General features: G+C 35.3%; 1 protein-coding gene across 2 annotated transcripts in view; it reads left to right on the top strand.

Annotated features, from left to right (window-relative positions):
- The window catches only part of ANKRD10 (ankyrin repeat domain 10), a 38,094-nt gene that overhangs the window by 15,112 nt on the left and 7,174 nt on the right, over window positions 1-15,808 (top strand). For both annotated transcript variants that reach the window (XM_080375548.1, XM_080375547.1), the window contains exon 4: window positions 14,467-14,702. In XM_080375548.1, the coding sequence (XP_080231674.1) occupies window positions 14,467-14,702 (236 nt within the window). The remainder of the gene's footprint in view (window positions 1-14,466; window positions 14,703-15,808) is intronic.

Genomic DNA, 15,808 nt, shown 5'->3' with positions numbered 1-15,808 from the left:
ATAAATATAAAAAACAATGCAAAAGCAACATTATGTGCAAAAAAGCATCTCACACACTCTTCACAGTTAGTTTAATACTGTTTGTTAGTGTATTGTATATTTGCCCTGTTAACTTTTTTCTTTAAAGGTTTATGTACTGCAAAAACATTCAGAAAATCTCACAAACTTTTGCAACTTTCAGCATGGACAAAATGGATGCAGTTTTCACCTAGAAATGTTGAGTATAAGCTCTATGGCTTATAATAATGTAAATATTTTAGCGATTTGTTTTAATTAGAACTAGCCTTATTGTCTTAAATGGTAACTAGTTACTGTATTTTAATCTGCAATATGAAATTTTTAAGTTGTGAAATAAGAATTATGTAATTAATTTCTTGTTTTACCCTTTGGTTTCCATCTTACTTTTTTTGTAATGCTGCCCTGATAAACTTACCATAAAATTTAACTCCTTCAATGGTATCCTAGAGTATTCAGGAAATACTGTATCTTTTAAGTAATAATAATTAACAAATCACTTTATATGAAGAGATTGCTTCATAGGAAAATGACACTGAAATAACTAGTGCAGCTGTCTCGGTTATTGACAAGCTCATGAAATCAGTCATAAATTGATACGTTCCCATTTTGTACTCACTTCTGGATATCTTAATATAAACCTGGATTTAAATTTACTGTGGAATTGAGCAAACCTTAATTATCATCATCAATTAGTATGTAATCTGATTTTTACGAAGTATCCAATGAAAAGAGAAGTTGTGGAACTGCAAAAACAATGTGAAATGAGTGAGTTAAAGAGTCTGATGTAAAGAAGAGGATGTGTTACGTCCATAGGCCTTTCAAAAAAAGAGCTGATAAACTGAGGTAGGAGACGTGGCTGCAACTTTTAACTTCCTGAACTAAAATTTTGCCTTTTAAACATTGTATTCGCAAGCCATAGACAAAAATTTCTGTAAAACTTGGAGAGTGATACCTGTCTTTGGTCAAAGCTATTTGCAGCATAAGTACCATAGGTTTACAGCAGTTTTATAACAGGAAATAATTTGAATTCTCAGTTTTCTAACTTTGAATTCCATCTGTGTTTCAGTAGGATAGATTTGTCACAAGTTCTATAGGTAATTAAATACAAAATTCTATCCAGGAAATGGTAAGATCAGGGATGCAAATGTAATAGGCTGGTGGAGCAACCTATGTTTAGTCTTTTTAGGGCATCAGGACTGTCATCTGAGAGAGCTAGCTGTTTGACTGATTGGAGTGAGGATTTTTTCCCATAGAACCTAGTTTACAGGCTCAGTATGTTAAATTAGGCCAAATCCATGTATGTGATTTTGGCACAGATTAATTTTGGATTATCTGGGTTTGAAAACTGGCCCCATATCTCTTAACAGTTATGTGGATTTTCTGATTTTTGTAACAACTTGAAAATGTAGATGCTCTGAAAGTTTTGACTCCTTTATTTTATGGCTTCCATTAGAAGAAAAGGAAGAGGGATTTTATGCATATATTTGAGTTCTAATTTGTATACATTAACTGAAATGATAATTGACTATATAGGACCAAGGCAAGAATTTCAGTAAATACAGAACTAAGCACTAACTATAACTAAGGTGCTGATCTGTACTGATGGTGAATATGGCCCTTTTTTTATGGGGATTAGATATTCTAATACAGTGTTTTCTTTATTTATTCATACAGTTATGGTATCAAAATCTAGTTAATGTGAAGATGCAGAAAATACCCTTGTGACTGCAAATAGTCAAATATACTGCTTATATGTGGTACTTAGAGCATACATCAAGTATTGCAGCATCCCTAGTTTTTTTATAGCTAGTAGAACAGGGATGTTAAGATCTCGTTATTACACAAACACTAGTAATCAGTAGTGTAATATGGCAAGAGATGTGTTTTTTATTATTGAGTGATTATTGAAATACTGCTGTTAAAATGAAGTAACTTGGACTAGTGTAATCTTTGAAATCAGTGTTTACTGTATTCCTACTTTATTCACTCCTGTGGTTATATTGGAAGCCAAAGAATACTGACAGTAGTCCAGTAAGGATAAAAGTAAGAATTTTAGTTTGAATAAAATTGCCTCACTTGAATTGTTCTCATTAATTTTAGGCTTGTTAGCTTCTTGCTTCTTGCTTTAACAGAGAAATACAGTATGTTGCAGTCTCTAAAGTCCATGAAGTTGTTGCATTGTTTTCCTAATTGATGAGAGAGAATTTGGGTCTCTATTCCTGTGTAAATTTTTAATAATATTAAAAAATAATAATTGTACCCTAGTGAAAATATTTTGATTTTTTTGTGGTATTTACCTTCTCATTTTAGCTGAAGCATATTCTGTGCACAGTATGTCCTACAGCCATAAAAATGGTTGCTCCACTAACTATGGTATTCATGGACCCTTGAAGAGGGGGAAGCAGGTGGTCACAATGTCCTCATATGAGTGAAAAGGTTTGCTGTGTAACTGACTTTTTAATGTGGATAGTACCTTTTAAAGTATCCATAATAACTGCTGGGTTTTCACTAAAAGCATAATTATGCAATTTATGTATGGTTAATTGTGTATTATTTATCATTGTGACAAACAAGTGTCCACAGCTCTTGATGGAGGAAAAGCCACCTTGGTGCCATGTTTTGTTTTGCTCTTGCACACAATTTTTTTAAATGTTGGGTATTAATATAGTTAGGTAGATTGCATCACAGCATATATAAAAAATATAAAATTCATCTATAAACACAGGACACTTGAATAAAAAAAAAAGCAGTGCAGCTGTTAATTATACTGATTTGAACTTCCATTTCATGTCCCTTTGCATGCAGTTCACTTGTGCATTGTGTCCACTTATTTCTTAATAAAAATTCTGCAACTGTCACAGTTGCATATTCGTTAGTGGCCTGATTTAGAGTTAAGAGAGGAGTTTTGAACACTTATTATCCTGGGATAATGTGGAATGGGTTGTAGCTTGGTATACACCCATCCAGTTGAACACAAGGACTTGCTTGCTTCAGTTTTGTTGATCAAGGTGCTTGAATAGTAGCATAGGAAAGCTTTTTGTTTGCCTGCCAGAAATCTGAAGGTTTTGGGGAAAACTGGTTTGTGTACCATGATGGGATGCTACAAGACCCCAGAGAGGTATGGCTTTTTCTGGTTTCTTACACTCTGGTCTCCAGGTTTGGGGAGAATAACAGACATGCTGGGATAAATATACCAGTACATCTGTTTCTACCAGATGACAGATTCATATTGTGATGTTGATCTAGTTTAGACAGACACTTCAGCCACTTCCTCATAAAGGTGTCTTGCATTCATTTGAATGTGTAAATTCACTCCTCCTGTAATGCCAGAATGTCCCATCTCTGGTATTCAGTTTTTCAGCAAAAACTTTTATTCTCATTCTTTGACAGTGGCTTAATTTTAGTTCTTTGCAAATTCATGTGTCATGAACTGCATTCTGTTGTTAAAAATAAAAAAAAATCTGTTTTTCTTCTCCATCCTCCATAACAGAAATCTGTCCAATATGAATGTTTTAGTGCCACTGGATTCGCCCTTTGAAACTCTCGTTATGCATTTCTGTTTGAAGTGATGTCCGTTTCACATTTTTATTATGACCATTCCTGTGATAGCTCAGCTTTTGTTCTTCTCATTTGTACTTCTGAGGCTTCTTGATTTTCGGAAATTTATGCACCTCTAGTGAAGAAGCAGAAGAAGAGTGATGTGTAGATTTCATTACGACAATGCAGAAATCAGCAATTCATTTGTGAGATAAACCCTCAATTCCTTTTCAGTCTGGAGAGGAAACTTTCGTGGCCTATTCTCTTGAAGGGTCTCGGGGTTCAGAGATCTCGTTTGTTAGTTTCTAGGCTTCTTCCTGATTTCTTAAAATCTTAGCAGATACTTGCAGGTTTTCAGCGTTTGTCTTGTTTTTCTTACCTGGCTAACTTAACTACCAAACTTATAATACTAAACTGCAGTCTATTTCTGGTGTTAATGTATTTGTCAAGTGCCATTACTGTCATCTTTTTACCTTAGAAGCTGTACTGCTGCATTGATTTAGTGTAGAATTATCAACATACTACTTTCTTACGGTCATTAATCTCACCCTGAGAATAATCCTTCAGGCTCTTACTGATCATTTGTCTAGGATAGTTTTTAAATACTTTTTCAACAGAGGGGTTCTTACCTGTTAATTAGTATATTAATAAATATTTCTGTAATCTGTTTGGTACTTTTCAAACTCTGACCACTTCATACACAATTCTTTTGGGAAACCTGATGGCCTGCCCTCCAGAGAACAGTTAAACTGCTGGATTTGTTACTGTTGCATTGTTAGACAGTGCAGTATAGATAGGGAAAAATGTGGCTCTTCTTGTTTAATTGTATATAACAAGCATTTTAAGGATCATTCTGCAGTATGGAGGCTACAGGTGTTGCAATTGGTTCTTCCTTTCCTGCCTTACAGGAATTCTTACAGAAAGGCAAAGTGGTTTGTACATATCAGTGGTGAAATTCGTGATTCTCCTGCAAAATAATTACAAGTGAAGCTTGCTAATTTCTTTCATGTTCAGTTTCACACTTGTTTGCCATCATTATAGAAGAACTTAATGCGGTTTGGGGGAGGTTGTGACCATGAAGTAAGGCAGTAATTTGGATTTAGTCTCAAGGAAAGATTTGGAAATACTGAAGGAGAACATAGGTGCATGGATAATTGAAAAATCAAAAAGTGGGAGAATCTCAGTCTTACAGTAAAACAGAATGGAAAAGGGTAGTTTTCAGTTACAGCTGTTCTGAATAATTGCAGGAAGCTGAGGCAGACTCTTACCAGTGAGTTCCTATTTGGTTTGAGAGTGGATTATTCATAGTGGGGGTGGAGTAACAACAGTAGCGACTGACACCAGTTCAGAAATGGAGAAGAATGTGAGAAGTTGCACTTCCTATGAATACAGTTAAATCCCTCATTAAAGCAATGATACTTTATGACCTTTTTGGAACATAAAGGAAGTTCACAGGGTATGGGTCAGCTTAATAGGGGAGCTTACTCATTAGTGATGAGCCTCTGTGATTTATAGCACTGGTTTCTCGGCTTTTCTTCAGTCCAGAAGAGCTGAATAAGGAACTCTGAAGGATTTGTAAGACTTTTATATTAGGATAGCTGAGATTTCTGATAGGAATGTTTGGATTTTTTGTTGGGAGTGATCTTCCTTCACATATGATACTGGGCTAATGTTCACTGTGCAGCTTCCCTTTGGATAGGTTTGGGGTTTTTTTCTGTAAGATAAGCTATTATTGGCAGCAGAAACCTGAATGCAGTTAAGGCAGGTGGAGACACCAAAGGGTTACGAAGTAGAACTTGGCCAGAGCATAAGTTGGATGCAGTGAGAGAAACAAGGGTGGGGTATATTCCCAAATACAATAGTCTGGTTAGTTCTGATGGTTAGTCCAGACAGGTGGTGGTGGTGATCTGCACGTGTGCTGTGCTTGATCTGCTGATAGTTTTTGACTGGATGTGATGAGAGAACTGTTAATTGCAGTGTGTTTGCTCTAACTTTTGTTATATTGATTTAGATTTCGTTTCTATTCTAGTTTGTGTCTTTTTCAGTAAAGTTGATCATAGTTCAGCTAGCACTCTTTGAACCTGGACAAAAAATGAAAGGTAGTTGTGTTGTGGGCCAGAATGTGTTCAGGTTCATCAGAAAAGTTTTCTAATGTGTGTCGTGTGCTAGAGGTTACAAGATGTATCTCATTGCATGGAGGGTTTGGCAGCTATAACTTGGGGAAAATATTACTCTTCTGTTTCAGCTTCTGTTTTCTTCTTTCTGTTTTGCTTGGTGTTGCTTATACATGGTAGATAAATTTTCTTTTAAAGGGAGGAAAATCTAAGTTGAAAAAACTCTTCTGTGAAGCTCATTTAAAGTGGTTTTATGCACCTCAGTGGTTTTTTAATCCAAAATATCTTCTGTCTGCTTGAGTAAGAGCATAAAGTTATTTTTGTCACAAAAAATAATTTTGTGTGGTTCGATAGTCTCCCCCTACATGCCTAGTATGGGAAAATAATGAAATAATCTAATTCCTTTAGTCCTTTCATTATGGGTTTTTATTCCCCTTTTGGCACAAAAATACTTGAAAATTAGTTTACCTCATTTCTTTAGTTTTATTCCCAAGCTTTTACTGTCCATGCTTTTCATGCTGAATCTCTTAAACTTTCTTCCATGTTCAGCATGTCTGAGAGAAGCTTGCTTTCTTAATTTTTCTAACTCTAAGCAATTACTGGTTTTCAGTTGGTGTGGTGAGGAGAAACAGTGTGATTTTATTTGCTGCTAGAGGCATCTTGGTAGCATCAGTGTTGTAAGATTATTTTATCTTTTCAAGTCAGAGTTTGCGCTGAACCTTTCTTTCCTTAATGGCCTTCCATGATGCTTTCCTCGTTGTAAGCCACTTTATCTGCAATTGCTGGTCTGTTTCTACAAATATGATAGCAGCAGTAAGGTTAGTTCTCATTTTCATAAAGTTAGCTGGCTAAGTAACTCTTATACCGTCTCTGGATTTAAAGTGGCGGCAGTACTAAAAAGATGCTTGTTTGGAATTAATTTTTGTGAGTGATCTAGGAAATACTTATTTTTCACTTTATTAGGGAATGTCTTTTCTGTCGTAGTTGTATTGCAATCACTGTTGCTTTAAGAGTTTCCATAGTCTTTCATACGTTCCTTTTGTGAATTGTGTTTAGGAATCACTTCTTACATAATCAGATAAGAATTTTAAAATATTGCTGATACCAGGCGAAGTCAGATAGGTCTATATTGTTCAGACCGAAGTTTACTTGGAAATGTGCTTTATTTTTACAAGAGATACTGAAAATCAAAATCCACTGAAGTCTTTCAAAGCATATGAAGTGGAATACAGATGCAGCAATAAATCACCACCTGATGGTGATGCTTGTAGTAATTCTAATGTTGCCTACCATGGATAATCAATTCTTTCTTCTGCCAGCATTTGCTCAGTTGTGTGAGTTGAAGTATCTAGGAGCTGATTGTAGGTGTGTAATTCATAGTGAACCTTGATTTTTATGTCAGAAAAGTGGCTTCACAAAGAAGAGCTTCCTTCTTTCCTAGTATATTCACCTTGTTACAATTTTGGAGGATGTTCATAGAAATTCTACCATTGTTTTTAAAAGTCTAAAACAATTTCAGCTGCCACATGTTTTGTTGTGAAATAAAAACTTGGCACCAACTTGTGCTTTTTTAGATGCCCAGTATGTAATTTTAGCATGAATTTTTATAGCTGTCCCCAGCAGTGACACACGTCTGCTTAGTTAAGAATATTTCTCTTGGTATCTGGAAAAAAAAAAAGTTTGAAACTTTCACAGCTTTTGTATTTGGACACCAAAGGGTTAAAACACTTAAAGTTTAGTATTTTAAAATCATTTTGCTTTAGAAATTTTAGACTAGTATACTGATGTTTATATAGGAAACGTTTTTTTTCTCACTGTGGGCGTTTTAGTGTTCTGATCTCTTTTTCTCTTTCTTTTGTTTTGTTTTAATCCTTGTATCTGCTAATTTTTGTATAGGAATAGTTACTAATTCTTATGAAATACAGCCTACTAAATTTAAAGTAATTGAAGCCATGAGTTGACCGGTAATTTTAATCCAATCTATATAAATTTCAGTGAAGAACTGACAAATTGGTTTCAGGATGAAAGTAATAATGCTTTAAAGGCATAAAAGGCTTAGTATCTTGTTGTTAAGGTGGTCACATGATAATGGCTTACATATTGAATAATGTGCTACAGCACTTAATGTATGTTAATGTAACTTTTAATCTTAATGTTGCCTGCAAATATGTGATCCCTTATGATATAAGTTTCCTGTTTATGCACCATTGCCCGTTTAAATCAAACAGAAGATTCTGAAACTGTAAAAACTACACATGTCAATGTTTTACAGCTACGTAATTCGAATTGACTTGATTTTTTCAAGTAATCCTAGAAAGGGGGAGCATTCCATATAGAAACTGCTGAAACTGCCACAGGTGCTTCTCCGAAAACCTTACAGTTGTGGCATTGAATGTTCAGTATCGCTTCCTTTCTGCACACAAGGCATACTGTTGAGGTATTTGTTGCGGTGATTGGTTTTAATGCTAATCTAGGAATTCAGATATAGAATCTATAGATTTGCATGCTTTGCTTACCCTAATTTACAGTTATCTACATTTTTATTTGTAAACTAACAATAGATAAGTTGAGATCAGTATTTTTTAACAGATATTACATTGATATACGAAAACTGTGGTTTATTTTCTTAGATTGTCGCATGGCATTAACAAAAACACAGTAAGCTGTAGGTGATGTAATCACTGTTTAAAATTAAACATGTAGGGGATTTTTTTTACTTACATTTATGTTTTTTCAAAAAGATTTACTGTTGACTTTTTGTAGCAAACGTTTGTTTTTCAAGGTATGTGACATTATAAGTGGAAGATAGTGTATTTCAAATGTATTTCTATGTTAAAGACACATAGAAATGTACTTGCTTTTTTTCCTCTAAGTATGAAAGATACGAACAGTTGAAACAACTTGGAATCAAGGTATTTTCTAAGTAAATTCAATATAATTCATAATTCAATGTGAGAGGCACAAGTGCCTATCTTTTCTTTCTACAGATCTTTCTAAGAGTAAGTTTTATAAATTATCTTGAATTAAATCTTTCTTACACAAGTTATATTTAAAGAATTCTAATTTTTGGGGTTTTACTTTCTGTAACTTAATCATGGTGGAAGTGTCTTGTGTATTTTTTGAGAGCTTGCCTCAGATTTTTTTCTTCCCTTTAGTGGACTTCTCAGAACAACAAATTCTGGTTAGATTGAAATAATAAAAACATCCTGCTAAGCTGAAAGTTGACTTTATGTGTCTGTCCACCAATCCTACTTGGTCAGATAACATACTTATTTCTTTTGGTTTTGAATAACAATTGATTTAAACTCACAGTCAGCATTTTTAAAAGCATTTCAGAAGAAGGGAATATCTTAAAGGGTGTGCTTCATCAATGTCATCTTTATAGCTGCTTTAACTGGTACCAGAACTCTCTTAGATGAACTGGGCCTCTAAAATGGGAGCTCTGGTGATGTCAACTGGAGGGAGAAAAAAACATTTAAAAATAAATAAATAAAAAAAAGTCCTCTTCATACCAAGATCTGAAGACTGCCTGTGGACATCACTTGATGGAGGAAGAAAAACGTGTTATGAGTGTTGTTCTAAGCACTGTAGGTGTGTGAATAAATGTATGTACAAAAGTTAGAATAACAGTGCATGTTTTGAGTTTGTTTATAAAATGCCTGTCACTAGAGACCATCTCAAGTGTTAAATGTCATCTGTCAAGGAACTTCCAGGATCATCTGTTTCTACTCATCCATATTCAGACTTTCCTCAACTTTTCTCAGGATTTTTTTTCTATTTAGAATAACTTGGTAATATGAAAATATATCTTTCTGATTACATTTGTCTGTCTTCTGCTTTGGAGTTAGCATCTTACGCTTCTGTACGCTGAAGAAAACAATATGTCTTTTATCATTCCCAACTCCTGGATTTTAGACTGCAAGAAGGCTGAGGGTAAATAATACCATGCTTCATGATTCTTAATTTGTTTTTAGTAATAAGAATTGCATGGAAATAGTGAGTAAACTATAAAGCAAAACAATACTGCCTAGCAAAAGATTCTTAACAGGACTTGAATTGCTTTGGAAATTTTTTATCTGTTTTCTAAGCACAGAGACACTTGACTTTACAACCACGTACCAAAACTGTGTTTAGTCCTGCTCAAGGTTAAGGAATTTCTCTCCTTTTCATCAGTTCAAACCTTCATGTATTTTTCTGTCTGGAGTAGGTGCCAAAAAGGGAATGGGATTTTCAGAGCTTTAGTTTTCAGTGTCTGTCCTTCATTTTTCCACCTGTTCTGTAGCTGGACTTATCTTCAGATATGTCTTCCGGTTTTGGGGGGTGGTGGTGGTGTTTTGTTTTAATTTTGGTTTTGTTTTCATTTTTACTGGAGACAGGGAATTAAGTTCTTGGAGCACAGCTGTCAGTTTTGAAAGTTAGTCAGCCAGCCTTTAAAAAATACTCAATTAGTACTACTTAATGAAAGTCTGACTAATCATAAAATGCATGTAACTTTTCAAGACTTAGTCTGATTTTATTTTCCGTAATGTAATTTTCTTTAATGTGACTTTCTTCCATCCTTCCACACCTTCCTTACTGGTAACTTCCTTTTATAGGATCATCTTTGAAAAATACAGTCTATGTAGTTTGCTATTTGCTTATGCTTGTTTCAGCTAGGTAGCCTACCTTAGAGAAAAACCCTGAAAAGAAACATAAGCTTATCTTCAAGTCTGGCATCTTTGTTGGGGAAAAAACCCAACTCCCCAAACAAACAAAAAAAACAACCTAAAAAAAGGGGAGGGATGGGGGACATGCCCAAACCAAAAAACCCAAATCCACAAAACCTGCATGAAATTTCCTTAGTCACTTTTAAATTCTGAGTAATGCAGTTACTGAAATAGAGCTGTCATATTTGCTGTGTGATTAGCAGTAACAAAGAACAGATTGCCTGAAGATTTGGTATCAAACAGTGTGTTCTGAGCTTCTTTAGAGCTTCCGTTATTTCAAGGTATTCAGGGCAGAAGATCAAAACTAGTACTGAAGGGATTTTTAACTTACTAAAAAAACTCAGACGTGAAATTTTGTGAAATTTCATGATATTTCTGTCTGTGGTGTCCAGTGGTGTACATTTTTTCTCACTGCTTTTCTTTCATGGCCTAGGTCTTGAAATCAGTTTCAGTTCTAATATTCTTTACCTATCCTTTTTCTTTATGTAGATAGCTGTGAAAAATAAAGTGAAGTACTTAATAATGGAAGTAGTTAAAAATTTACTTAAATATAGTGGTTACCTCTTGAGTTTCCTGCTTGATGATTTATTTATTTATTTATTAACCGTCCAGTCCACGTCATGTATAGTCTATGTAATAGCCAAATGAGTCCTTGGTTACTGCTCCTTCTTTTTGCTTGATAGTTTATATGTAATGGCAGTTCATAACCAAGGACTGACATAGGGATTGACACATAAGAGGTGGAACTCCTCTAAGCTTTATGTGTAGTTGGAGCAATGAACCATTTCTGTTCTCATTCCTGAAATGGAGTCTGTTTATATTCTTAGCTCGTGGACTAAGCTGAGGTAGCTGCTCCATTTTCAGACATTGGCAGCATTTGAGGTAGGCCATACACTGCAGATACACTGAAAGGTGGCTTCCCAGTAACTTGTAACTACTGCTGTTAACAGGGTAGTTCAAGACCAGATTAGCACTTCTAAAGAATGGTCTAGTAGATGCCCTAGCTCTGTAATTCATTCAAGTACTTCAGGGTTTATACAAAGGTCTGTATAAGACTATATTTTTCTCTTACGCACTCAGAAGCCACATGGTGATGGCAGTATTTCTACATATTTTGGAAATGCCTAAAGCTGTTCAAATCTGGTAAAACTATTGTGATACCTGTTAAGAGCATTTTCTTTCCTACTTTGTGCTTGTGTCTGAGTTAGCCATTTTTTTTTATTATTACTTGCATTTTGTTAGGGTGAGCCTAGTATAGCATGGCTAGCTCTTGCTACCTTTTGTGTTTCCACTGACAAGATTTTTTTTTCTCCTAGAGAAGGGTAGAAAAATCAGCAAAAGTACATCTTTTATCTTTCTAGCCTGTTTTTTAGAAAGTGAGAAGAGTTTCTACCAATTTTGTCAACTTCTGTTCTCCTTCGTGTTAGTATTGGACTGCAAACCAGTTTAACTGAAATTTGAAAGTCCCGGAATAACAAACTTTGAAATTAATGGAAATTGGCAACTGGATGTAGAAAATACGCTAAATGTTCTCACTGAGAGGGAGCAGAGAGATTTAACAGTATTTTAACTCTTTCGTAGCAGTTAGCCAACCAGTGTCTAGAGTCATCTAAATCTTGTAGTCTTTTACCTGATTGGACTTTTTTTTTTCCCCCTCTCTTTTTGTCATTACTATTAAATACAGGATGTTCTTTTGTAATTGATAGGCTAAATTCAGGCTCAGATATTTAAGAGACATTTCTAAACTCAGAAGTAAGAATGTTATCGCTGATGTGCTTGATTCCCTTGAAAACTTAGGCAGTGCTTCCAAAATACTCCTGTAGAACGTACATCTTTGCCTACCTGTTAAGAGTAAGCTGTTCCAGAAGAGGTGGGGACAGATCCAAAAATATCAAAATCAGTTACATCTTAAAATCTGACAAACACTGACTTAAAGTTCATTTGTTTCTGGGAAACTTAACTTTTCTTTTCCAGAGTTTGGTCATGTAGCCTTAGACACTTGCATTTTACTTTGTACATCTCCACATGCCTCTGGCAACTTACGTTAACATTCCTTTGGGAAGTGGTGACTCAACTACAGTCTGTCTTATGGTCCTTTTTTTCAAAGCAGAATTATAGTCCAGTAACATTTGCGAAGTAATGGAATTACTTGAAGTTTTGTTAAATGAGGTAGTCAGTCAACACCATACTGTTCTGGTCATTTTTTTATATTTCCATAACTTTAATTTGCTCTTATCTAGATTTCCTTTACTGTCTTTTTGGGGCTTGCAAATGTAAAATGGATTTCAGAGAACTGAGCTATTCTTTTTGACCAAAATGGATATGTTGAAATTTCTGGTTTTGAAGTTGTAGTTGCATTGTGTTACATCCATATGCTACGCAAGTAAATTAGAACTACCAAAAGAGCATTGAATGTTGGTTAGCGGGGGCCTCAACAGGCTATCTAGTTCAGCGTGGGAAAGGATTGAAAGTATTTTGCAGAATTTCTGAAATTGTAATCTGCTCTTAAAATGAGGGGGAGAAGAGGACCCTCTGGAGTTTCAGCAACCTTTATACTCTGAAACTTTCTCCTAATGTCTAACTTCAAATATCCTTAGTCTGTACATACACTGTTTGCACTGCATGAACGGAATGGATTATTCTCTGCAGTTGTCTTTGAGGTATTCAAAACTCATACCTCTACCTTGAGATTCCATTTTTTCTAACTAGGTTTTTCAGTCTTCTGAGATCTTACTTTCTAGACCACTTGTGGCTGCTGTTCTCTGGATTTTTCACCAGTATTCAAGTGATTACATAGAGTACAGAATGAAATCAACCCTGATCTAGCCTAGTGGTTTTTCTGATTCTGTGGTGTTTTGATTTCATCTTCTAATTTCTATGTAATCCGACGGTATCCATTTACGGAATTAGTCTTGCTGTACTAGTCAGTGTCTAATTATTTTTTTTAGTCTCATTTATTTAGGAAGCAGATCTGTGCTTTGTTCTTTCTTCACATGAGCTGAAGTGAGTCATTTTCTACTTCGTATGAGTTTCAACAGATTCAGGTCTTTTAATCTTTATGAATTCTTATTCTGTTGACTGGTCCGTCTCTGGATTTTTTTAAGTAATGGACTTGTCTATCTAGCCAAGAAACAAAAATTCTGTATTCTGAGTAGTTACATCTGTCTGGAAAGGTGAAAAAGCTTTGAAAAGATTTATTGGCATCTTTCACTTCACAATCTAGTTTTTGTCATTTCTGTCCCTCTTGTCTCCACTTCTATGCACTTCCTTACGAAGTTAGCCTGTATTTCTAAGCACAGATACGCCGTATGTTTATGTAAATGCATGTGATGCAGCACTTTTTCAAATGAAACTTCTACATCTGTGCAAGTCCTACCTGACTTCATTTATAATCTCCTTCATGCATTAGAATAGTCAAAATCTGGTGCCATTCTCTCATGCATGGAAGCATCTTGGTTCAAGTAACAAAGCAAGTCCCAGCACTTATGATGTCACACACTTTGAAACAAGAAACAAACAAGAAAAAAAAAAAAAAGCAAAGCATAACTAAGTATAGCATCTTTATCTATCTTTTCCTATATATGTATATATTTTATTGTTAGGAAGAATAGTGATGATGATGTTACCTTAGAAACCAGAATGCCATGGACAATTGCCAAGTCATGTTAAGTTTGTTTTGAGTATTTGATCTTTTGCTCAAGTTAAAGCAGTAGATTGCAGAATAGACTGCAGAAGATGGTAAAATTCAAGGCATAAATTAGTCTGAAGTTTATGTAAAGATCAGATACTTCAGACTATTCTAGAATAAAGTATTTTGAGACTCTTAAATAGGAAGATGGAGATTTTTAAGGCACATAGTATATTGATTTTATTTAAAAGTGTATTGTCTCCCAAATTTTGCTTTAGAAGCCAGATATATGTGCAAAAAGTTAAGCTAGTTATAAAACTAAGATTGATAACTAATTTCTTAATGGACATTTGCTAAGTGTATGTTTTCTCTCATCAGCAACAGATAGATAGTCAGTAAGGGCAGCAGCAGGAGCAAGCTAGCTTGATGAATGAGTGTAATTCAGTTTCTTTGCATTGTACAGCTTGAGAAATGCCAGTGGCCTGACAGCAGCAGACCTTGCACATAACCAGGGCTTCCAAGAATGTGCCCAGTTTCTCTTGAACCTCCAGAATTGTCACCTGAATCGTTTCTATAGCAATGGCACCTTAAATGGGGTTCATCAGAATGCAGGTCCCAATCCATTCAGTGGTGGGACAAGTCGAAAGAGATCCTTTGAAGATACGGAGTCTGCTGGAGTAAAGAAGGCTAGAACGGAAGGTGAGACCTCAGAGGTAAAAGGGATGTGGTGATACTGTTGCTGAGAAAGGGAAATAAACATTTTAAAGCCTTTCAGAGTGGATGTTGGGTATTATTGACAAACTCGCCTACGTATCTAAATTACATATTAATACAAGAAGCAGATGAATACAGTTACTCCATGCCACAAGATCTTATTCTCACTGTCATCATCTTGGTATCTTCAGAAACTTCTATTTCCAGAAAGTGCTAAAGTTACATGATGCCAAGAATAATATGTGGAGGAGTGGGAGCTGAAATTAGCTTCTACTCCTTCCTCGATTTCTGCCCCTTCAGGAGTGCCAAATAATGTTGCCTTAATTCACAAAGATGCCCGGATGTTCTGATGCTAATTTTCCACTTCAGGATTAATTCACAACTCGAAAACTGCTTGCTAGATGGATGAAAGAAATGTAATGGAAAAAGGGTTCTCAGGTTGAGAGGGGTTATGTCTGTGACATTAAGTTAACAGACCTTAAGTTTCCAGGATCATGTTCCAAGGAGAACTGGTACCTTACAGGAGGATGCAAGTCTAGAATGAACCTTAAGGATTCAGATTCATCCTTGTGTATTGAGGATATTACTGCTTTTGTCTGCCAGCAGTGATGCGATAGTACAACCTTAAAGATATTTTTGATGGCTGTATCAATAAATACTTTGACTAACATGACAGAGAATATCCTCTGCTTCCTTTCTGTTGGTCATCCCATTAAATTGTTATTAAAAGGAACACAGCACTGCACTCAAACCTTGGTTCTTTTTCCCATGTAGCATCAGGAAATGGACTTTGTAGGTCATCACTGAAGACACCAGTTAAAGTTTATATTATTTTAACAGGTGTGACTTCCAGTGAGCCAAATAAAACAATTCCAGAAAATGAGAGGGGAATTGAAACCAAAACAGTGTTTCTAAATATGACATAGACAACATAAATTGCATCACTATTGACATCCTGCAGTATTTGCTTGGCTATCCAGCCACCATTTCAACTACACTATTATTGGAGACCCTTATGGGGTACTCCATAGCTGATCATAAATGGGATATGTTACTTTATGCCATTTGTCTAAATGGTAACTAATTCATGA

The sequence above is a fragment of the Falco punctatus genome (genome assembly GCF_963210335.1).
Source record: "Falco punctatus genome assembly, chromosome: 2".
Taxonomy (NCBI): domain Eukaryota; kingdom Metazoa; phylum Chordata; class Aves; order Falconiformes; family Falconidae; genus Falco; species Falco punctatus.
The sequence above is the reverse complement of the archived record's forward strand: the minus strand, read 5'-3'. Positions and strand labels throughout refer to the sequence as shown.